This window comes from Lepidochelys olivacea (genome assembly GCF_965140295.1).
Source record: "Lepidochelys olivacea isolate rLepOli2 genome assembly, chromosome: 9".
NCBI classification, from domain to species: Eukaryota; Metazoa; Chordata; order Testudines; family Cheloniidae; genus Lepidochelys; species Lepidochelys olivacea.
Genome location: NC_140419.1, coordinates 85452859 through 85476885, shown reverse-complemented (window position 1 = coordinate 85476885; position 24027 = coordinate 85452859). Strand labels below are relative to the sequence as shown.

The window sequence follows — 24027 nt, the reverse complement described above, 5'->3', positions numbered from 1 at the left end:
AATTCCATACTTGTGCGCACACATGTACATCAGGATGCGCATTTACCTGGTTTGCATAGAAAAATGGGTACACCTGTAATTTGGCTCTCTTTATGGAGCCTGATGAAAACTCTTACCCCATAATATAACTCCTATGCCATGGTCACATACATGAAGATTTAGAGAGAGGATGTTGCCTATGGTAGTAACAGCAACCTAGCCAGCTTTCATTGTCACCTTTACAAAAGTCCATGGTTTAAACCAGAGATACTGAAGAATTAGCTTTTTTCCATTTTAGGGATTGCAGTTGTAGGCCCCCCTGGTCCACCTGGTTTGCCTGGGGAGCGAGGACAGAAGGGGGATCAAGGTCTACCCGGAGTTTCCATACCTGGACAGCCTGGACTTGATGGACGGCCAGGGCCACCTGGACCTCCAGGTGCCCCTGGACCTCCCGGAACAACTATCCCTCCTAGTAAGTGATATCTTCATTGACCTGCAGCCTTGAAATACTTGACAGATAGATAGTTACTCAGCAACAAGGAAAAGAGACTAAATATCTATTACATAGGTTTATTTTGTCCCCTTGCTCCAGGGACACAATTCAGCTCCAGCTGAAGTAATGGAGAGACAAAGGTGACGTAATGTCTCCTTTATGCTTCCTTCCCAGCTCCTGGTGCAAGTTAGAGCACCAAAAGGACTACCCTAACTTTATGTGGTCTCGAAGGGTCCCCTTGCTAGCTAGGAATTATCATCTTGTGTTTCGGTGTGGCCTTGCCATGCCTTTTCCTGGCTCCCGCCAGCCCTGACGTACCCCTTTTTGTAAAGTGGGCTCTACAAGCTTTATTACAGCCCAGGATTCCCCCATATTGGGGGAATCTCAGAAGCTTTAGGGCTGCTTTAAGGTCAGTTTGCACCACTCCAGTGGCACAGTGTTAATAGAGGAGGGCCAAGGATGTGGCCCCAGAGGTGCAGAATAATGCTGCTTCCAACTCGTGCTAACAAATCCCACTTGTTCTAAATAACAAAATAGTTAAGGATGTGTTGGGATTTGCACTTAAATAAGGATTAAGTCCCTCTCTGTCATTCTTTAGAGATTGAGTTTAGTCTCCACATTTGGCCTAATAACTCGTTAGAGGACCATTAAAATTTCTGTTTCATTTCAGTAAAACAGTTCATAACTTGAAAAGGAAACATTTTTCAGAGTGCTCTCTATATTAAATTTTGCTCCATCTTCTCGTTTCTTTGGGTCCTCTAACTAAACAGCCAAAATCCCCCATGAACTCCAACTCCCCTCCCTACACACACATGCCCCACATTACGTCTTGGGCATAGGCTACTTTGGAGGTTTTTTAATTAAATACATTGTTATTCCCCATATTTCGAATGGACTGGTTCAGGTCCATTTGCTACTTTGTATTCTAACTTTGCCAGCCTGCGTCCCAGCTTGAAGGCAGGGAGATAAGCTGAGCAACAGAGAGTCTGGAGGCAGGCTCTGGTGGTCCATGCTCAGATGAGGGATATGAAGGGCCAGGCAGAGTGAGCAGGCTTGGAGGGGGAATGCGGGGTTGAGTGGAACTTTGGGAAGGCATTGGGAGAGAGGGGCTAGCATGGATGTGCAGCGGGGAGTCAGGGAGAAGCTTCGTGTCTCTACGCTGAGGCTTTTGCATATCATGAGAGTTCCTCCCCATGGGTGCCGCTGTATATATGGGCACATTTATGAACAGAGTTATGGCTGCATATCGGTTGCTAAGGATGGGGGTGAGGAATGGAAGGGGGAGGATATTGATTGGGGTGTAGAGGTAACTGTTTGTTTTCTTGTGTTTTATGGCTTGCATTGTTGTACCGTGCAGTGTAGAAGCCACAGCCCCATTTTAGCAGTGTCCGGTGTGGAGCTTCCCCAATCTCTGTTTAGTGTTTCCTGTCTCCGTTCAACTTATAGTAGAGTTAACTCTCTCTCTCTTTCTCTCAACTCTTTCACCTTTAGGTGACAGAGTATGTCAGCGAGGGCCCCCGGGTTTTCCAGGACCTTCAGGAGACAAAGGTTTTATGGGGGAGCGAGGCCAGAAAGGTGCATTGTCATAAGTATGCTTTGTCTCTTTCTTGTTGTTTAAAGCATCTCCCACATCAAAGAGGATAAATTCATGAATACGTAGGAAATGCTCAGCTAATACAGTGCTGAGCATCATAGAAAAGCCAGGTGTACATCAATAAAAGTGTTAAACCTCTAAAAAAAACCTTGTAGGCTTTTTTTAAGAGAGTATAATTAGAATGTTTTTATGCCAGCTGTACTTTACTAAACATTTCCCATATTGGTTGTTTTTTCTTTCTTTCCAATCATGATTATAACTCTTGATGCTGGCATTTAATGTCTTTTGAAATCCCAGCTCCTAGCATCGAAAGATTTGCCCCCTAAAGGAGCTAATACCTGGAAAAAGTTCTACATTTGGATTTTTGAACACTGAAAGGGTTTTTGTTTGTTTTTTGTTTTGTGTTGTTTTGCATTTTTGCTAAACAAATTCCATCAGATACATCTGCTGTGTACCATGCACTCTACCTGGAGTCCTTTTTCGGGTGATAGTAGATCTAAATGCTACTTTGGTTCCTAAAAATCAAGGATGCTAAAAGTGATGTCTATGAGAAGCCTTCTGCTAATCTATTAAGATATTATATAATTATATAAAATTATAGTTATCATATGCAATATGATATATACCGTGAATATAATGACAGTACTATTATGTTGGATGCTCTGTGTTTTCCAGAACTAAATGCTCATATCTGCTTTTATAATGTGACCCTTTCTAGGTGATAAGGGAGAGACATGCTTTAATTGTATAGGAACTGGCATTTCTGGGCCTCCGGGGGACAGGGGACCACCCGGACCTCCAGGTAGCCCAGGTAAAATAAAAAACAGCTGGCTGCATTTTGTTCTTTATTTTATGGCCCACAGGTGTGTGTACGTTTGTGTGCAAACTCAGACACAAAGCCTAACTTCAATGTGCATGTACACATTACCCTTGTGTGCCCAAGTGATGGGATGCAAGGGCACACGTGAGTTCACTGTAAACGAGTTGAATATATGCGGAAGTCCACCCATTTTTGAAAATCTGACCCTTAAGAATCAGATTTTTAAAATGGTACAGATGCTCCCACTTGATATTTTCTGCTAGTCAAAGTCAGGCTCACAAGCACTGTGCTTACTTAAAGGGTATTATCTGCTACCTGGTTACCTGGAAGGGAAATGAATTTCAACTCCTTCCTGCTTCAAAAGAAACAAAGAACCAGTTCAGAGATTACTGTAGGGGGTGACCTCTTTCAACATCATTGACATAAACCTCAAGTTTCAAATTAGTTTTACTCACCTAAGATCAGGCTGTCCAAAACAGTGGACTGAATTTGGTCTTGGTTTAAGTGAGCATTTGCTATTTCAATGACATCAGTGGAGCTGCAATTTCATATGCTAGGGATTAATTTGGCCCAGCAGCTTTTAATAGGACAGGTAATCTATACAGCAGTTTTTGAGTGAATAATATCTATGACTTTATCTACTAGATGAGACTGATGTGTTGTAGAGCCATCCTCAATATCAGAGTAGTTGGTGGTGGGATAAGGATCTCATCACCGTTTCACAAAATTGTGGTGACTTCAAAATAATTTAAGGTCTAGGGTAACATTTTCAAAAGTTCCCCGGAGACTTTGGCACTTAAGAGTCTGGATCCCATTGATTTTCAATGAGATGTAGGCACTTAAGTGCTAAATATTTTGAAAATTGGATTTAGGAGCCTGAGTCACATTGGAACCTTTGAAAATTTTACCCCTGTCTAAATCTTGCCTGCTCTAAGAGATTTCTCCTACTGCCTCAGCCTTGGCAAGTATGTACGTCAAACTAAGTGCCAGATATTCCCAATGCCTAAATCTTGCATTCTTTTATTTAATCAGGATCTCCTGGTTTCCCGGGATCGAAAGGTGAAAAAGGGCTAACTGGCTTAACCGGGCTGGTAGGGCCACCAGTAAGTGTTAGTATGTTTCATGGGGGGAATTGAATCTAATTTATCGTAAGCATAGTATCAATTTACTATTAACTACATGTCCTTTCGTTTGCACAGGGAAAAATTCCTATTCAACAGTCCTTTTCCATCTCTAATTACCATGAACCTATTGTCATAAAATTGCAGCATTCAGAAAGGAGATGGAGGAAAAACCTAAAACGTTTACTTTTCTTTCCCTAGGGATTTCCAGGACCTCCAGGTGCCCCTGGGCGTCCTGGTTCTAAAGGGGACCCTGGGGACAGCCTGGCTTTCCCAGGACTGAAAGGTGACAAAGGGGACACTGGTTTCCCAGGACCTCCTGGTCTTCCTGGCATAGATGGCTCTCCTGGACGAGAGGGACTGCCAGGTCTTCCTGGATCCAAGGGGGAACCTGTAAGTTTGGTTTTATACTTGGATGAACAAGGTCTTAGGAATGTTGTGAATCCATTCAGAAAAGTACAGAGAAGGGGATGTGAAAATCCACTTTTCCCTAAGCATAAGTGTGGCTGAATAAAATAATCTGTCTATTATAAAAGCTGCCCATCCTCATCTCTGACAGTTATTCTATTTTTGCCCTTTCCCCTTCAAGCTGTGATTTGTGCTGCATGAGGGTGGCAGAATGGGTCTCCATTGATTATCTGTCAGTCCCTCTTTCTAAATGAGTAGAGGGACTGCTCTTGAACAATATACAGTGTCAATGCTCACTGTCCTCCCCACATGGCACTTCATTAACCTGCATCTGGGGTAGAAAGTTACAAGGACCAAGAGTCTAACCTGATCTCCAGCATGATGATAGAGGGAGGGATAGCTCAGTGGTTTGAGCATTGGCCTGCTAAGCCCAGGGTTGAGAGTTCAATCCTTGAGGGGGCCATTGAGGGATCTGGGGCAAAAATTGCGGATTGGTCCTGCTTTGAGCAGGAGGTTGGACTAGATGACCTCCTGAGGTTCCTTGCAACCCTGATATTCTGTGGTTCTATGATAACATGTTAGACAGCTACCAGAAATTCTAAACAAAAATAATTGTTTCACTAGGTTTAAAACTAAACTCTTAAATCTGTTCTAAAGCAAATGACTGCTCTTCTCCCCCACCCTCCTGTTCAGGGTGGTGTTGCTTTCAAAGGAGGAATGGGACCTCCAGGTGATCCAGGAGTGTCAGGTCTTCCTGGAGACAGAGGACCTATGGGACCTCCAGGTTTTGGCCCACAAGGTCCTACAGGTGAAAAAGGCATTCAAGGTGTATCGGGTCGCCCAGGGCCCCCAGGAGTTCCAGGTGGGTGTATATGATATTGAGCAATAACAGCAAGTTGTACCCATTTGGCTCAGCATAGCTTCCAGATCTTTGGGCAGGGACAAGCATGAAGGCTTTTAAAATTGTACCTGAAAGCAGTAATTAATCATGGCATTTGTGAGCTTCCCTGCCCGTAGCCTCGCGTTTGTCACAAATTGCCGTTTCTTCGACAGTACTGAAATCCAAAGCCAAAGACTGTAAACCAGCTTGCTGTAAAACTGGAAATACCTCTGCAGTCTAAAGGCACCCTGCTAAACCCCATGCTATGGTAAATGATGTAACTTTTTATTAAGATGATGATCACTAGCAGACTTCATGACTTATTTGAAGAACAATTTATAATGCACATATGGCAAGAAATGCTTCTGAGCCCATGAAATGGGGCACAGTGAGGCTCAATAAGGTGAGGTCTGGAAGAGAAAAGTCTTCAAGAGAACATGACTTTAACTTTTGATATAAGGTGACAAGAAACTACACTTGCATTTAGATTGATAAAGCAGATAAGCAATTTTTCAATTATCCACGTGTCAGACCCTGGACCTGATTCACTGATTTCAGTGCTATTTCAACAGTGTAAAACTGGAGTAACACAGTGGTGAATCTACCCCATCTATGTGTAAATGACTAAGGATCTCTCTCCTTACGTACAGAATCTGTACGCTGTAGAATGATGCGTCTGTATCCTATCCACTCTTAGGTCCGAAAGGTGAACCTGGCGAAACTATTACAGAATCAGGAGTTCCAGGCTCCCCTGGATCTCCAGGAAGAAATGGTGAAGTAGGACTTCCTGGTAAGAGCATAACTAGACTTCCAAGTAACCCTCTGAGTTTTCACTCTGACTTGCTTTTGCTAATTAAAAATGATTTTCCCCTGCAGGTGATCCTGGTCTGCCAGGTCAGCCTGGCTTGTCAGGCATCCCAGGTCCTAAGGGTGATCCAGGTATACCTGGCATTGGACTTCCAGGCCCACCAGGCCTAAAAGGTATACTTGCTACCACACCTTTGGAGAAGGGAATTGTACTGGCTTTGGGCAGTGTCATTTTTCAGGTTTAATCTTTTTTTCTTAGCTTGCTCACATAGTTACATTCTTAAATCTCCAAAGTCTTTAAAAATGCCTACCTAAGTTGCATGCCACTGTTAAAAGCATTGGAAAACCTCAGTTTAGCTATGGTCCTTCATGTCTGTTCTCCTGTACTTTTGTGGAAGCTTAGGCTTTTCAACCCATCCTTGGGGTTAAAACCAAATAGAAGAGATTTTAGACATTGTAGAAGAAGACAGTTCAAGCAGTGTATAGCATAAATAACATAATCTCCACAATCAGTCGCCTGATTCCATGTTTCTGATGTAAATAATTTGCAGCCACAATGAGAATACCTAAAATGAGGAACATCCTTCATAAGAAGGGGTGATCTGAGAGGTATCCTGGGACTGTGCTATGATGTAGTGGTCCAGATCGATATACAGTGCATTATACACACCGCTGTCTAAACTGAACTGAGGTGCTTTGGTGCAATAGTGCATTTTGAGCGAACCAGACATAAGGGGGCTCTTTTAAAAGAACACTTACACAGTGGTTGCTAAATCTCCCTGAAATGTGTTGAGACTTGTTTGTTGCCTTACCTCAGTTGTTATCCTAACCTCCTCATTGGGTTGTAGGCTTCCCAGGAATGGCTGGCCCCCCAGGAGCACCAGGAGCCCCTGGACGACCAGGGCTCGAAGGGCCACCAGGACAATCTGGTTTCCCAGGACAAAAGGTCTGAAAATATCAATCTCTCTTCTAATGGGCTGTGGTTTAAGATTGAAGTTTGTCTCTTCAACTGTGCCATTGTAAAGTCTCTTCTTTGGTTGGGAAGGGTCTGCATCTGTAAGCAGCTCTCACCTCTCTCAAGTCAAAGGACCTTTCAAGTCATTTATCTTTTCTTACTCAGTAGCTGCTGTCCCCAGTGTTATATGTCCAGCTGCATTGCCTTGCAGAGTCTGCTCTAACATCTACAGTGCACAGTCTCCTGATGTGTAGGACCAGGGTTGCATGTCATAGGGCAGACCCGGATAGGATGCTCTGTGTAGCTGTCCACCTTAAACTGGTGATGGGGTGGGGATGGAATGGTCAACTTTACTGAAAATGTGTGCCTCCTTCTTACCCACCAGCATTTGTCCCTTCCCCTGGAATGGATGCAGCTGAAAAGTAGGGAGATATTTTCATTTAATCCCTTAAGGCTCTTCCAAATTTGAGTGAAGACACTAGCTAATCAACAAAAATGGTCCTTCATGAGCGCAGCAAATGATGTTCTCTTACCAGTTCCTCTAGCATCAAATTTGAATAGATTTGTTTCATGAGACTGCAGTCAGGGTGGCTACACTCCCAACCAAGGGCTTGTCCAAGAAGCTTCCCCTGACCCTAAGAAAAGAACTTTGAGTATGATTCAGGCCATGTTTCCTGAGGGGTGCCCCATTTTACCCTTTCCCTTCCTGGACACTTCATAGCTGCAATACTAGAGCCATTCTGTCTAGGTGTGATGTGAGCTGGCCCTCCACACCATCCATGTCAGGTGGCCCTTCCCTCCTTATTGCGCACTCCCTGCCAGAGGCCAGTCGTGTTTGTATGGTATTGGAGGATTGGAGTGTAACTCTCCAGGAGTATGTCCTGTTACTAGATGGGTGACATGGATTTTGCCGTAATATCAGAAATCCCCCTTTTCTATAAGGTGCCTGATGTTGCCTAATCTTCCCTAGAATGATTTGCCTGAGTTGTGTGGCTGTAAATATTTTGGGAGTCTTTTTTTTTTTTTAACCTCATGGCTTTTGGGGGGCTGGAGAGGAGGGGGGAATGTTTTCCCCTTTTGCTACTAGAAAAGGCTAACCTGCGAAACCCATTTCTTTTTTCCCTTACATCATAGGGGGACCCTGGATTTGGTGTCCCGGGACCACCTGGGCCACCAGGGCCACCGGGTTTTAAAGGAGTTCCGGGGCTGAAAGGTGATCCTGGCTTCCCAGGAAACCCTGGTTTTCCAGGGCAGTCAGGTTCTGATGGAACTCCTGGGCCAAAAGGTACAGCTTCATTATCTTCTGTTGAACTCTATATGACTCTTAATCACTGAAAATTGCCTGTCATTGTGTGACAGTTGCTTAGGGCCAGATTTTTAAAGGTATTTAGGTACCTAATTCCCACTGTCATTATTTCAGTGGGAGTTAGGTACCTAAATACCTTTAAAAATCTGGCCCTGAGACTGCTTACATTGGGGCTGGTTTTTCCAAAGTGCAAAGCCTTTTGGTACGCATATAGACTGTGCCTGTCTAAATGCACACGGCAAACTGATGTTTGTGTTCCCAGGGTACAGGCAGACCGAAGTGCATGCATATTTTTGTGTGTTTTAAAATCTGGCCTCTAGCTGATAGAGGCAAATCCCCTCTGGTCAGGGTGCCGTACTTTAAATGGAGCCACTTCGTTGCATTCTTGTTTACCTACCAAAGTAGGCATTTAAAGTCAAAAGGGGAACTACACAAAAATGAGGAAGCTAGTTAAATGGAAATTAAAAGGAACAGTCACGGGTTGAAATGCCTGAAAACGGTGTGGAGCTATTTCAAAATGCCATAATAGAGGCCCAAACTAAATGTATATCCAAAATTTTAAAAAACAGTAGGAGGATCAAAAAACGCCACATAGCTAAACAGCAGAGTAAAAGAGGTGATTGGTGTCAAAAATGCATCCTTTAAAAACTGGAAGTCAAGTGTAGTGAGGAAAATAGAAAAGAGCATAAACTCTGGCAAGTCAGCTACAAAAGTATAAGTGGGCAGCTCAAGAAAGTTTTTGTGTCCTTAGCAAGTTGCTCTTCAAATTCTAACAGCAAAAAAAATTTAAGTCATAAGAAGCAGGAAGCCAGCCAAACAATCAGTGGGGCCACTGAACAATTGAGGTGCTAAAGGAGCACTCAGAGAAAACAAGGAGAAGCAAAATGAATTCTTTGCATTGGTCTTTGCTGCAGAGGATATGGGGGGATCTCCACACCCAAGCAATTCTTTTTAGGTGACAAATCTGAGCAACTCTCCCAGACTGAGGTGTCTGTAAAGGAGGTTTTGGAACAAACTGATAAAATAAACAGTAATAAGTCACCTGTACCTGAGGTATTCTCCCAAGTGTTCTGAAGCAAATTGCGGAACTACTAACTATGATGTGTAACCTATCACTTAAATCAGCTTGTGTACCAGATGACTGGAGGGTAGCTAATGTAATGCTTAGTGTTTAAAAAGGCTCCAGGGGCAATCCTGGCAATTACAGGCCGGTAAGCCTAACTTCAGTATCAGACAATTTGGCTGAAACTATAGTATAGAACAGAATTATCAGACAGATAGACATTATCTGCTGGGGAAGAGTCAATATGGTTTTTGTAAAGGGAAAATCATGCCTCACCAATCTATTTGAATTCTTTGAGTATATCAACAAGCATGTAGACAAGGGTTGATCCACTTGGTGTAGTGTGCTTGGCCTTTCAGAAAGCCTTTGACAAAGTGTTATACCAATAAATTAAAAACCAGCAGGATCTTATTAAAGGGAAAAAGGCAAAATATCACATTTATTGTGAATACAGAAAGAATCATAGTAAGCAGTTAGTTATAGCTATAACATTCCATTCAATCTCATATTTATTCACACATTCATTCATACAAACACACACACACAGGTTCTGCAAGGTTGTTATCATAGTTACCAGCCTTAGAGTTGCTCATGCCAAGCCACTGGCCAGGTGGCCTGGACATGAGGAGGGAGCAGGGCCTTGTCAGATGCTCATCTGATGCTCCTGGAAGTTGGTTTGCAGAATCAGACCCCAAAGTTCTCACTTTTTAGAATCTATTTTTATACGAATTTCTTCCTATGCCAGTCTATGGGAATTGCTTCATCATGCTGTTTCTGAATCAATCAGCAGATGGCACATTCCTGACGGCTCCGTGCTGCTAGATGTTATCTTGGTCTTTGGTTCTCCCATTCTTGAGGCTGTTGGGTGGATTTCAGTCTGCCCTCCGGGGGTCCTCTGGTTATTTCCACTTGACGCCTTCTTCAGCCGATGGACACTGGATTCTTAGGCTGGCACCTCCCTGATCATTCAGTTATTATCCACACCAAGCATCCATCCACATACATCCTCTATCTCTATTTTAATCACAATTGTTAATACAACAAAAGGGTGGGGAGTCTCTGGGTGCTGTTTCTGTTGTTAGAGTATTGCTTTGAGTCTCTCTCTCTGTGAATTGCTTTGAGAACAGACTCTGTCTTAGAATGTACTAACACAATTAGCAGCTTGCAAGTTTCACACATAGAGGGAGAGAAACAGTACCAAAAACCAAGAGACCTCTTAATTAGTAATACCCTGGAATTTAAACTATGGGGAATCAAACTCATTTGTGATTTTAATACAGAACTTCTTTAATATGATCCAACAAAAGTCCCTCACCAAAGACTCTTAAGAAAAGTAAGCAGTCATAGGATAAAAGCAAGGGTCCCCTCATGGATCAGTAACTGGTTAAAAGACAGGAAGCAAAGGATAGGAATAAATGGTCAGTTTTCACAATGGAGAGAGTTAAATAGTGGAGTCCCTCAAGGATCTGTGCTGTTCAGCATATTTATAAATGATCTGAATAAAGGGGTACACAGGAAGTGGCAAAATTTACACACAAATATAAAATTACTCAAGATAAGTCCAACATTCACTGTGAAGAGTTGCAAAGAAATCTCACAGAACTGGGTCTCTGGGCAAGAAAATGACAGATGAAATTTATTGTTGATGGGGCAAAGTAATGCACATTGGAAAAATAATCCCAATTATACATATAAAATGATGAGGGCTAAATTATCTGTTAGCACTCAAGAAAGAGACTGTAGAGTCATCATAGAATCAGAGTACTGGAAGGGACCTCAAGAGGTCATCTAGTCCAGTCCCCTGCACTCATGGCAGGAATACGTATTATCTATTCTATACCATCCCTGACAGGTGTTTGTGTAACCTGCTCTTAAAATCTCCAATGATGGAGATTCCACAACCTCCCTAGGCAATTTATTCCAATGCTTAAGCACCCTGACAGAATATTTTTCCTAATGTCCTACCTAAACCACCCTTGCTGCAATTTAAGCCCATTGTTTCTTGTCCTATCCTCAGAGGTTAAGGAGAATAATTTTTCTCCCTCTTCCTTGTAACAAACTTTTATGTACTTGAAAACTATTATTATGTCCCCCCTCAGTCTTCTCTTCTCCATACTAAACAAACCCAGTTTTTTCAATCTTCCCTCATAGGTCATGTTTTCTAGACCTTTTAATAATTTTTGTTGCTCTTCTCTGGACTTACTCCAATTTGTCCACATCTTTCCTGAAATGTGGTGCCCAGAATTGGACACAGTACTCCAGTTGAGGCCTAATCAGCATGGAGTAGAGCGAAAGAATTACTTCTCGTGTCTTGCTTACAATATTCCTGCTAATAGATCCCAGAATGGTGCTTGCTTTTTTTTTTTCCTCTTCCAAACAGAGTTACACTGTTGACTTGTTGTTAGCTTGTGATCCATTCTGATCCCCAGATCCTTTTCCACAGTACTCCTTCCTAGGCAGTCGTTTCCCATTTTGTATGTGTGCAACTGATTGCTCCTTCCTAAGTGGAGTACTTTCCTTTTGTCCTTGTTGAATTTCATCCTGTTTACTTCAGACCATTTCTCCAGATCATTCTGAAATTTAACCCTATCCTCCAAAGCACTTGAAAACATCCACTCAGTGTGCAGTGGCAGTTTAAAAAAGCTAACAATGTTAGGAACCATTAGGAAAGGGATAGATAATAAGACAGAAAATATCATGATATCACTATATAAATCCATGGTACGCCCACACCTTGAATGCTGTGTGCATCTCAAAAAAGATATCTTAGAATTGGAAAAGGTACAGAGAAGGGCAATGAAAATGGTTAGGGGTATGGAACAGTTTCTGTGCAAGGAGAGAGTAAAAAGACTGGCACTGTTGATCTTAGAAAAGAGATAATGAAGATATCTATAAAATCATGAAAGCTATGGAGAAAGTGAATGGGGAAGTGTTATTTACCGCTTCTCATAGCACAAGAATAGGGGTCACCCAACAAAATTAGTAGGCAGCAGGTTTAAAACAAACATAGGGAAGTACTTCATACAGTTCACAGTTAATCCTTGGAGCTTGTTGTCATGGGATGTTGTGAAGGCCAAAAGTATAACTGGGTTCAAAAAAGAATTTGATAAGTTCATGGAGAATAGGTCCATCACTGGCTATTAGCCAAGATGATCAAGAATGCAACCCCATGCTCTGGGTGTCCCTAAACCTCCAACAGACAGAAGGTAGAACCGGATGTCGGGATGGATCACTCAGAATTGCCCAGTTCTATTCATTTCCTCTGAAGCATCTGTTACGGGCCACTGTCAGAAACAGGATGCTGAGCTAGATGGACCATTGATATGACCCAGAGTGGCCATTCTTATGTTACATTCATCAATTTGATGCACTTTATTTTCACTTAAGCTGCTTTAATTTTTTATGAACTTGTGGCATTAGCAGTTGTCTGCACTGTATTGCATATATATCTCTGGTTTGCTGTATAGCAAAGGTATTTGTGAACAGTTTGTTAGACTAGTGGGCTATGGCACAAGAACAAGTCTCTGGACCATCTTTCAAAAGTGGCCTCTGAAATTACATGCACAAGTGGGTTTTTGCACATCTAACTTCCACTTGCATGTGCACAGGGACCAGATTCCAATGAACAATGTGTAGACACTTCATAGATGACTTCTGAAAATGAATGTGAAAACCCTGAGATTCCTCACTGTTGAACTAAATTAGAATTTTCTTTAAGGTGACCCTGGAGCAAGCGGACCACCTGGGTTAGTGGGACCCCCAGGGTTCCCAGGAATTGGTGGTCAAGGTCCACCTGGACAACCTGGCCCTCCAGGACCTGTGGGCCCACCAGGTAAGAGTTGAGTGATTATAACTTTGGAGTTATTGCTGACCTGTTGTCTGTCAGGCAAGCAGGCAGGCAGGCACACCAGCGCTGTACAAAAGTGCCAGTAAACAACAAATAGGAAGGGAGGGCCGGAGACTTCATGACTCTCAGTTTGGACAATACCCTTTTCATAACGTGGGCCAAGTTCTGCCTTTATATTCTGTCCCATACAAACCCGCAGAAGGCACTGGGGGTTGCACAGTGATGGACAGCTGGGAAAAATTTGGCCTGTCACATTTGTTAATGCAGCCCAAGAATGCATATCGTCAGGGTGTTGCCATTTGAGTAAACTGAAGAGCAATCAAGGATGCACAAGCCTGCCTTGGGGGTGGTGTGGAGTCATGCTGCCCCAGCAGGAGCTCTAGGAAGCATTGTGCCCCACAGAGAGACAATATCTCCCAAAGCTCCTGGGGAATATATCCATTCTGCCACTCCTTAGGAGAGGCCACGTAAACTCCTCTCCTTGGCAGAGGGGAGTGGCATGTTAATCTAGCACTTCTGGGTTACTGAGAGGGTAGACGGTATTCCTTCATTGCTATGCTGTCTTTAAAAAGACAAATTATGTGATGCCCAATTCTGGATGTACAGTGTGCTGTCAACTGGTATTGAAGTCATTGGGTACTGTTGAGGGTGCTCTGCACCTCACAGGATCAGGCCCATAATGTTAAAGGAAATAGTTCTCTCAGCCAACATAATATTGAAAATGTGGTACTTTTATGGACCTTAAGGGTACATTATTGTAGCAACCAAAATAATATATTTGTTACTCAAGTGTGCACAGACTATATACTGGAAATTATTTCATAACCCTTAAGTGAAATAAATTAACCTACATGATTAAGTTATCAAGACAGTCCTTAACTACTGAAGTAGTTTAACCAACTCGACACTTCATATTCAGTTGACAAGACCCATTTTTAAATAACTTCAATTTTATTGTGATCCAAAATTGATAAATTTGACATCTTGTGCTTTGGCCAAAAGCAAACAAAAAATGCCCTATGTAACAATACTGTTCCTCACACCACTTCCATTAAAGTTCATAAGTAGACATTCAGGGCATGATCCACTGCCAACTGACGTCCGTGGGAAGTCTTTCCATTCACTTCAATAGGCATTGAAGTATGGCCTAAATCAGCTGAAAAATGGCTTTGTTCCTAGGTATTTCAGAGTGGCTGGTCATTACTGCATCAGGTAGAAAAAGAACACACTAAGCACTAGTATTCTGTTGTATGAATAAGAAGCTACCAGAAGAAAGGGTCACCTACATTCACTTTATAAACGCACAACTGGAAACAAACTTGTTAATTTTAATTCAGTTTATGATCACTTGTGACTTCCAGGACGGCCATTGCCATCATGCTCTTCATTCAGGAAAGTTGGGAAGTTCTGGGACTCCTTGTTGGGTCCAGGTTAAATTACCAAACTAGGAGTCTTCCCATAGTACTAATGAGGAAGCATGTCTCTAGCAAAGGGAGTTTTGGTAATCTTGTATTTAAAATTACTTAATTTTTATAAAAGGATTTTCTAGTTCCAATTCTATATACTGAGAGTAGGGGGAGGAGAAGGGGTTAAAATTCTGTTCACAAAGTGTTTTATTTTTGAGAGAGGTTCTTCTAAATTACTTTCACTGAATGGGATTTCCACTTCCCTAAGCCTGTGACTGCAAATGCACAGCAATAACCATAGTGAGAATGTGCTGTATGAGCTAGAGAACAACTTTGTTAATGCTGAAATGTTTTGAAAATATACCTAGTCTTTGCTGTACACATATAGATACTGCTACTGTATGACCACTATCCTACATTTCTGATTTGTTTTAGTGATAGCCACCCTAAGTGAAGTGCCAAAATTTGGGCTGGCATTATAGATAGTGCATGGCAGAAAACCCGTAGCCAGCAGAGGAGCAAGGGGCAGAGGTACCTGAGCATATACCTAGCTTTAAGTAAAAAGACTGAGGAGTCCTTGTGGCACCTTAGAGACTAACAAATTTATTTGAGCATAAGCTTTCGTGGGCTAAAACCTACTTCATCGGATGCATGCAGTGGAAAATACAATAGGAACATAGATAGATACACACAGAGAACATGAAAAAATGGGTGATGCCATACCCACTATAACGAGAGTGATAAGTTAAGGTGAGCTATTATCAACAGGAGAAAAAATACCTTTTGTCGTGATAATCAGGATGGCCCATTTCCAACAGTTGACAAGGTGTGAGTAACAGTAGGGGAAAAAATAAACATGGGGAAATTTTTACTTCGTGTAATGACCCATCCACTCCCAGTCTTTATTCAAGCCTAATTTAATGGTGTCCAGTTTGCAAATTAATTCCAATTCAGTGGTCTCTCATTGGAGTCTGTTTTTCTGTTGTTGTTGTTGTATTTCTCCTGCTGATAATAGCTCACCTTAACTGATTGCTCTCGTTATAGTGGGTATGGCAACACCCATTTTTTTCATGTTCTCTGTGTGTGTGTATATATATATATATATCTTCTTACTGTATTTTCCACTGCATGCATCCGATGAAGTGGGTTTTAGCCTATGAAAGCGTATGCTCAAATAACTTTGTTAGTCTCTAAGGTGCCACAAGTACTTCTCGTTCTTTTTGTTGATACAGACTAATACGGCTACCACTGAAACCTAGCTTTAAGTGTGTCAATAGTCCCACTGACTTTAAAGGGACTACTCATCTGCTTAAAGTCTGGCATGCGCTTAAGCACCTTGCTCACGCAGGGAAGCTGATCTGCAGGTCCTCTGCCTGCAACCTGGTTTCAGTGCCCAGTGCTGGGGATGGAGGTGATCTGAATGACCCATGTATCAGTTCCCCGACCCATCAGTGACCTCTCTACATGCCCTCATGGCACAGACTGTGCCTGGTTGTGGTAGGGAGTTTGTTAGACACACAGAGCAACACTGCTTTTTAAGTGTATGAAATGTGTGTCTTTGGATATCCATTATACCTGTTTCCAGGTGCTAGGCAGAGTTTGACTCCATGTGGTTGCTAATTCGCTCTTGGGAAAAGAAGTGCTTTGTGGTCTAAGTAAAACAAATATACCTGTCTCAATGGATCAATATGGCTAATTTTTCATTGTAGCTCTATGTTAAAGATCATTGTGCCTACTAACAGCATGACAACACTGAAACGTAGTGCATGACTGAGGCTTTAAGTAAACCATCTATTTTAATCCTATAGGTGCTGCTACTTGTCTGGTGCAATGTGCATGTTGCCTCCCCCATCCCTCATTCCTGTGTCCCACTGAGTCAGAATAGTCTACTCCTTTTTGTTATAGTAGATTAACTTTCTTGGGATTCTGGTTTTCAGGGGAATTGCAACAATCTTAAGTATTCCTTTGTTCAGCTTTTCCTTTTTATGCACCACCATTTATTTAAACAGTTTGCAGTGTCTGTATATTTTGTTCTTACAAAACAAGCTACTCCAGTGTTTATTCTGTAGCATATTTTAGTACAGTTCTGATCCAGTCGAACACATTTGAGAAGCAGAAGGGGAAAAATGGGAATGTTATCACAGATTCAAAGACATGTTGATTTTACTCCAGGTTCACCTATCAAGAAATATTGAAAGTATTTGTCCTCTTACCAGGTTATATACTTCCTTCATAGTTTATTTTGTTTGGTGATGGAGTCCCCATAGACCTTGGAGCATGGGCCATACCTTCTGGGGCTTTGTTTTTCCCCTACAGGAGAACAATTCCACTCACAATACTCTAATTTATTATACATATTTATATAATTTATTATGTTTGTTATGGTAGGAACCAAAGGGTAATTGATCAGTGCAAGCAGATAGGCACATTTTTCTTTGTGAGTTATAGACGTCTGATTTACTTCTAGTCTATAGAGCAGGGGTCTCAAACTCAATTTACCTTAGGGACAGTGCCAGTCCTCAAATCCTCCCCAGGGGCCAATAATGTCACTCATGCCACCAAGAACCCGCCCCACAAAACTCCGCCCCCCCAACCTGCCTAAGGCTCTGGGAGGGAGTTTGGGTGGGGGAGGAGGTCTGAGGTAGGGGATTAGGTTGCAGGCTGTGGGAGGGAGTTTGGGTACAGAAGGGGTGAGAGGTTGGGCTCTGGGAGGGAGTTTGGGTGGTGGAGGGGGTCTGTGGTGCAGGTTCTGGGATGGAGTTTGGGTGCTGGGTGCAGGCTCGGGGGTGGGGTTGCAGGCTCTGGGACAGAGGAGGGGGAAGGGGTGCAGGCTCTGGGAGGGAATTTGGGGACAGGAGGGGGGGTGTGGGAAGGGGGTGCAGACTCTGGGAGGGAGTTTGGAGGCTGGGGGTGTGAGGGAGAGGGTGCAAGCTCTTGGAGGGAGTTTGGGGGGGGTGCATGGGAAGGGGGAGAGGGTGCAGGCTCTGGAAGGGGGTCAGGGCGTGCAGTGCTTACCTGGGACTCCAAGGCAGGGTGGGCTGGGAGGCCTCTGTGCGCTGCCCCTAGGGATCACCGCGGCAGTTTCCCATTGGCCACAGGGGCGCTTGGGGTGGGGGCAGTGCACGGAGTCACAGCCCCTCCTTGGGGCCGCAGGGAGGGGCCGGCAGCCACGTGGAGCGAGTGCACAGGAAACCACTCAGCTCCACTGCACTGCTGGTGATGGGCAGGGCCCCGGGTAGTTTTAAATCGCCCAGGGAACGTGCGGCAGGGGAGCACCCGGGGGGCAGCAGGTAGAGCCAAGGGAAAGACTTGGCCCCAAAATTGCTGGAGTCCCATGGGCCACATTGGGGAGGTTTTCGGGCCGCAGATGGCCCGTTGGCCGGAACTTTGAAGACCCCTGCTGTAGAGTGAGAGTCTCTAAATCACTCTTGAGTCTTTGTACAGTGGCAGCGCAAAGCACTATCAGCTGAAGCATTGGGCTGTCCTACACTATTTGTTTTTTATTGTTCCTGACACTGAATGTGTCAAAACAATCTCCATAAGAGAGATTACAGAAGAGGCTCCTAACTAGTGCATTGTATTGTCTTCAAACAAACTTGAGACAATGGGGAAAATATTATTTCATATACTATAATACACAACAGAAAAATAATTCATGTAGCACCACATCTTACTAAGCTCTCCAGCAGCTTTAAAGAGCCATCAATATAGTAACAGTCTGCAAAAGCAATAGACGGCTAGGCATTCCCAATAAGGGATTCAGTTTTTCTTTATAAAGTGGAAGCATCTTTGAAAATTCCCTTTTGGAGGGATCCTCAGAAAGATGGTGCTCAACAGCCAAATATCAACCACCGAGTAGAGCACGCACAGGTGTCAATGAGATGAACAGGCCAGCATCGAATGGCTGTGTTGGTGCAGGCAATGTATAAAGATGGCTTAAGAGGAGATCTTGGACCATTTCCAAAAGCTTGCTAGGTTAGGAGACAGGAACACAGTCCAATGTTTTGTTTTTGTTTTGTTTTGTTTTTTTTGAAAGATTGCACTGTAGTAGTTCAAAAAAATCTTTCAGTCAGTTACTTCTCTCTGTGCAGAATGGTGGCTGCTGTTGAAAAATGCCTATAATGAAATTTACTTACAAACCAGTTTCTTGTAGCTGTAATACTGTTATATACTTTGTAGTTAGACCTGTGCTCAGTAACTTTTAGTATAGATTTTTGTTCTAATCTGTATGTGCATAATTTTGTTTCCTAACCTAATGACTCTCTTGCAACTCATTACTTTTCCCTGTGCCTCAACTTCCTGATGAATGCTAACTCGTTGGCTTTTGAACCTCAGGTCCACCAGGTACTGTGATTTCTTCACCAAAGCCACCTTCTTTTTGTCTTAAATTAAGATTATTAGTTTATTTAAACTACATTTCAAGACTGAAAGTCACCACTTAACTCAACCTGTGCAATCCCATTGAAGGAAGTGGAGTTGTGCCTCCCTACTATGACTGGTGCCTTTGGCTCAGTCTCACTAATATTAAGCAATGTTACTTTTGTTTTTTAAACAGTTCCCATTGAGGCATATTTTTAATTTAGACAAACTTGATGAAACACAGAACTTGGCTGTCCTTTGAAAATTAATGCCCATTTGAGGTTATCTTATAACCTAATAGTGTGGGCCTCCTCCATGCAATTCAACTGGGATTTCATTTCACCTGAAGCCAGGATTTTGCATTTGTGCTGTATATAGGAATTATTAGGCTGAACCATGAAATAAAAACAAGACTTTGTTAAAATAAATAGTCACCCTGATATTAAAAAGAGCACTTAATTTTTTTTTCTGTGGGGAAAAAAATGCATTTGTGCATTTAATGGATCAAATTGTGGGAAATTTAATCTTCTGCACAGTTAATTTGTGAGGAGAATTTGTGTCTTTAACTCCTACTTTAGTCATGCAATTGAATAAATACCAAAAACAAAATACAGGGTCACCAAGGGTTATATGTACTGGGCTGCTGACAAACTTTTAGCATCGCCTTATGAAAAATGTAGACTTTAATACTCTAGTTTTGCAGCAGGGCAATTGGACCCCAATCCTGCAAGCTCATATGTATGTGACCCTTGAGCCTGCACAAAGCCCCACTGAAATGAATTAAGTCTGCCTGCTTGGATCCCATTGCAGGATCAAGGCTTTGGAAGTCAAAACATTTACCTATTGTGGGAGTTCCATCAAGGTATTCTGGCAATGTGCTGCCAGTAAAGAGTAGCTATTCCACTACGACTACCATCCCCAAACACACATATACACACACACACACCCCTCAACCATGCCCGATTTCTTGCTAAAGGATGGTGTTTTAATAATGTCTAGGATTACAAGGAGTTCCAGGTGAGAAAGGAGATCCTGGCCCTCCTGGATTCGACATCCCTGGTCCACCTGGTGACAGAGGCAGTCCGGGATTTCCAGGAACACCCGGTCTCATTGGGCCTCCAGGTTCACCAGGACCACCAGGACGAGATGGAATATCAGGATTTCCAGGTAAATTCAAACATGCCAGAAGAGCATTGTTACCTGTAGGCATATACGTATGTGTTCTCCACTGTTTGGGCATGCTATCGGCCTTAGTGAGAGATGTCGTTGAACTTGGGCTTGCTTACTGTACCTTGCAGATGACTGAAAAGCAGTTTATCCATGGGCGCCCCGTGAGATCCTTCATTGCAATAAATCTGAATTAGGGACAAATCCCAGTCTCTAATATTGGATGCACATTTCAGAGTCCCCTAGGAATTTTGGAGGGAGATTGGATCCAGGGCTGTTTTGGTGAGGAAGCATCTCTAATTGTAATATCCATTGTCTATCCATCCCCTCCCAATGCAGGGCTTTGCAGTAGTCACTGTGTGTTACAGTCTAAGCATTATAGGTGGGATTTACCACTATAGCGCTCAGGCCTAACTCTGCTCCTATTAAAGTCAGTGCTAAAACTCCTGTTCACTTCAGTGTCAGCAGGTAAGCAAATGCTGAGCACTTCTGCAAATCCCACCCTAAAACCATGTTTACCACCTTTCTTTATATTGTAATGTTATAGAGATGTTTAAATCTGCTTTGAGGTCATATTTTGAGTGTAAAGTTTGGTAGGTAGGTAAGTATGCATCATTATTAAAGGGACTAAAGATTATTTAGGTAAATTAGGTGTACTCAAGTTGGCAAAGCCTGATGAAATTCACCCTAGACTACTTAAGTAACTAGCTGAAACAATCTCGGAATCATGAACTTGTGAAGGATGGGTGAGGCCCTAGAGGACCGGAGAAGAGCAAACATAGTACCTGCAGCTGGCTCACATGATCGCAGCACCACTCTGGTTTGGCACGTCTGCCCCTCCATCTCTGTCTATGGAGAGGCAGACTTGCCAAACCTGAGTGGCACTGTGACCGTGTGGGCCAGGTCACCATGCTGAAGCTGGGAGCCAGGCCCAGCCCTTCCAGCCAGGAGCTGCTGCGTGGTGAGTGTAATGTGTGTTCGTTCGCCAGCCCTCACTTCACCCACACACATGCCCCCGCTCTTCCCTCTTTCCATCCCACATGGTGGTTTTCCTGTACCTCTGCTGTGAAATTAATTAAAAATTTCTGCAATAAAATCATAGCCCTAGTAGTAATAGTTTACATGGATTTGTCAAGAACAAATCCTGCCAAACCAACCTAATTTGCTCCTTTGACAGGGTTACTTGCCTGGTGGATATGAGGGAAGCAGTAAATGTGATATCTTTATTTTAGTAAGGCTTTTGACATAGTCTATAAGCAAACTGGCAAAATGTGGTCTAAATGAAATTACTATAGGGAGGGTGCATAACTGGTTGAAAGATCATATGGAGGGTAATTATCAATGGTTTGCTATCAAACTGGGAGAGCATAGCTAGTGGGGTCCTACAAGGGCTTGTCCTGTGTTTGGAACTATTCAACATTTTCTTTAATGACTTGGATAATGGAGTGGAGGACATACTTATGACCTTGAAAAATTGGGAGAAATGATCTGAAATCAACAAGATGGAATTCAATAAAGATAAGTGTAAAGTACTACACATAGGTAGGAAAAATCAAATGCACAAATACAAAATATGGAATAACTGACGAGGCAGTAGTACTGCTAAAAAGGATCTGGGGGTTATAATGGATTACAAATTGAATCCAAGTCAATAATGTGATGCAGTTGCAAAAAAGGCTAAAACCGTGTTGGGCTGTATTAACAGAAGTGTAATAGGTAAGATATGGGAGGTAATTGTTTTTCTCTACTAGGTACTGGAGAGGCCTCCACTTGGAATATTGTGTCCAGTTTTGGGTGCCACACTTTAAAAAAAATGTAGAGAAACTGGAGAGAGGCCAGAGGAGAGCAGTAAAAATTATAAAAGGTTTAGAAAATCTGACCTAGGAGGAAAGACTCATTTTTTTTTAATATGTTTAGTCTGGAGAAAGGAAGAGTGAAATAGAATTTAACAACACTCTTCAAATATGGTAAGGACTGTTGTAAAGAGGACAGTGATCAATTGTTCTCCATGTCCACTGCAGATAGGACAAGAAGTAGAGGGCTTTAATCTGCAGCAAGGGAGATTTGGGTTAGATATGAGGGGAAATGTTCTAACTATATAAGCATAGCTAAGTTCTGGAACAGGTTTCTAAGGGAGGTTGTAGAATCCCTGTCCCTGGAGGTTTTTAAGAGCAGTTTGGACAAGCACCTGGTAGGCATGGTCTCTAGGTCACTTGGTCCTTCCTCAACCTAGGAGGCTGAACTTGATGACTTCGCTATGATTTTTCAGTATTCTGTTTTACTGCAAAAGGATCTGACTCCACGCAATGAAAGCCATTATATTCCAAGAAATAGACTGTTTCGTTCTCCCCAGTTGTGCTTGCGTATTTATAATTGCCTCTTTGACTTTCAGTAAATAACACTTTAAATTCAAAATAAAAATAACTCTCCTTCATGAAATATTTTATACAGGAAACTGATTTATACGGCTTATCAGAAACAAACACCCACCACTCTCTGCAAGAACTAATAATGGAACAGCCTGCGCCACATCCAAGTATAATTATTCTAGGAAGTTATTTTTCTATATGAGCCTGATCGTCAGAAGGGCTAAGCACTGTAACACCCATTGAAACCACTGGGATTTACCTGGGCTCAGTCTCTCACTGGGTCTGGCCCTTTTATGTTTTAGGTATAAAATGAGAATTACTCAAGTTAGCAGACTTTGATGTACAGGGTTAATACCATAGGAATGAAGACAGGTGAACGTTAAGTACTTTTTGCTTCGGAGTTTTTGTTCAGAATGACACTGGTGGTTCAATGCATCTAGGTGCCAAAGGTGAGATGGGTGTGATGGGAGCTCCAGGTCCACAAGGCCCTCCTGGAACTCCTGGCAGAAATGGCCTTCCTGGTCCTAAAGGTAACATTTGTCTGACTATTTTCAATGCAGAGAATTTAACACTGCTTATCCTTCAAAGTTGTTGGGAGCAGCTTCTGATGTATTCTTGGTTTTGTTGGGGAGTTACATAGCATAAATCAGTTCAGAATTTCATTGCTAAGGTTGGGTTGGGTTATCTTTCTGACTTTGGTATTCACAGGTACTTTGTTTAAAGCAGTAGTAAGCTATCCATGTGACATGTTGGAAGGGGCATTCTGAGGCTTTAGCTGTTTCATCTTTGAGATCCTTGGATTGAAGACATTAAAGAAATGCAAATGATGATAAAGATAATACTTGTTAAAGTCTGTTTCAGACAATGTAAAAGATGGACTGATGGCTTTGCGTCGTCAGGCCTTCCAGAGCTGGCTTTATGCAGCATGGATGAAATTCACTCCCTCCACATAAAGCCCACATAATCTGGCTGTATGCAGGTGAATTTTGTGAGTTTGGTACGTAAAATCCATCAATCTCCCTCTGCACCAGGCGGCCAGCAGACTCGCAAACACTGTTCCTGCTTTGCGATCTATTGATTGAAAGCACTATGTAACAGTTGGATAGAGGTGGTATTATTACTTTTATTTATTAATGTCGGGTGTGCAATGTGTTGGGGCTTCTGGATCTTTGCTTTGTTATACAGCTATCTGTTCCCTCTGTGATGGCCTATTCAAGGCATACAGTCCTTTTCCACATGTAGGCACCCTTATGCAATCATTCCATCTATTGCCCCTCACTCAGCCCCCTGCGTGGTGTAAGGTGGTGTGGACAGCCTTGCAGGAGCTAACTACCCACTGGGTGAATTTCACTACTTGTGAATAGATCCTGGAGGCCAACCATAGCGGAGTGTGATAGAAACATAACTGATGTTAGCCACCCTAAAGATTACACTTTCCTTTTGCTGTCTGTAC

General features: G+C 42.7%; 1 protein-coding gene across 1 annotated transcript in view; it reads left to right on the top strand.

Annotated features, from left to right (window-relative positions):
• Positions 1-24027, top strand: part of COL4A5 (collagen type IV alpha 5 chain) — a 139605-nt gene that overhangs the window by 82235 nt on the left and 33343 nt on the right. The window contains exons 20-32 of the mRNA XM_084638759.1: positions 278-451; positions 1964-2047; positions 2785-2877; positions 3919-3989; positions 4209-4400; positions 5109-5277; positions 5993-6085; positions 6172-6276; positions 6951-7048; positions 8192-8342; positions 13145-13258; positions 20038-20205; positions 23015-23104. Of these exons, the coding sequence (XP_084494885.1) occupies positions 278-451; positions 1964-2047; positions 2785-2877; positions 3919-3989; positions 4209-4400; positions 5109-5277; positions 5993-6085; positions 6172-6276; positions 6951-7048; positions 8192-8342; positions 13145-13258; positions 20038-20205; positions 23015-23104 (1602 nt within the window). The remainder of the gene's footprint in view (positions 1-277; positions 452-1963; positions 2048-2784; positions 2878-3918; positions 3990-4208; positions 4401-5108; positions 5278-5992; positions 6086-6171; positions 6277-6950; positions 7049-8191; positions 8343-13144; positions 13259-20037; positions 20206-23014; positions 23105-24027) is intronic.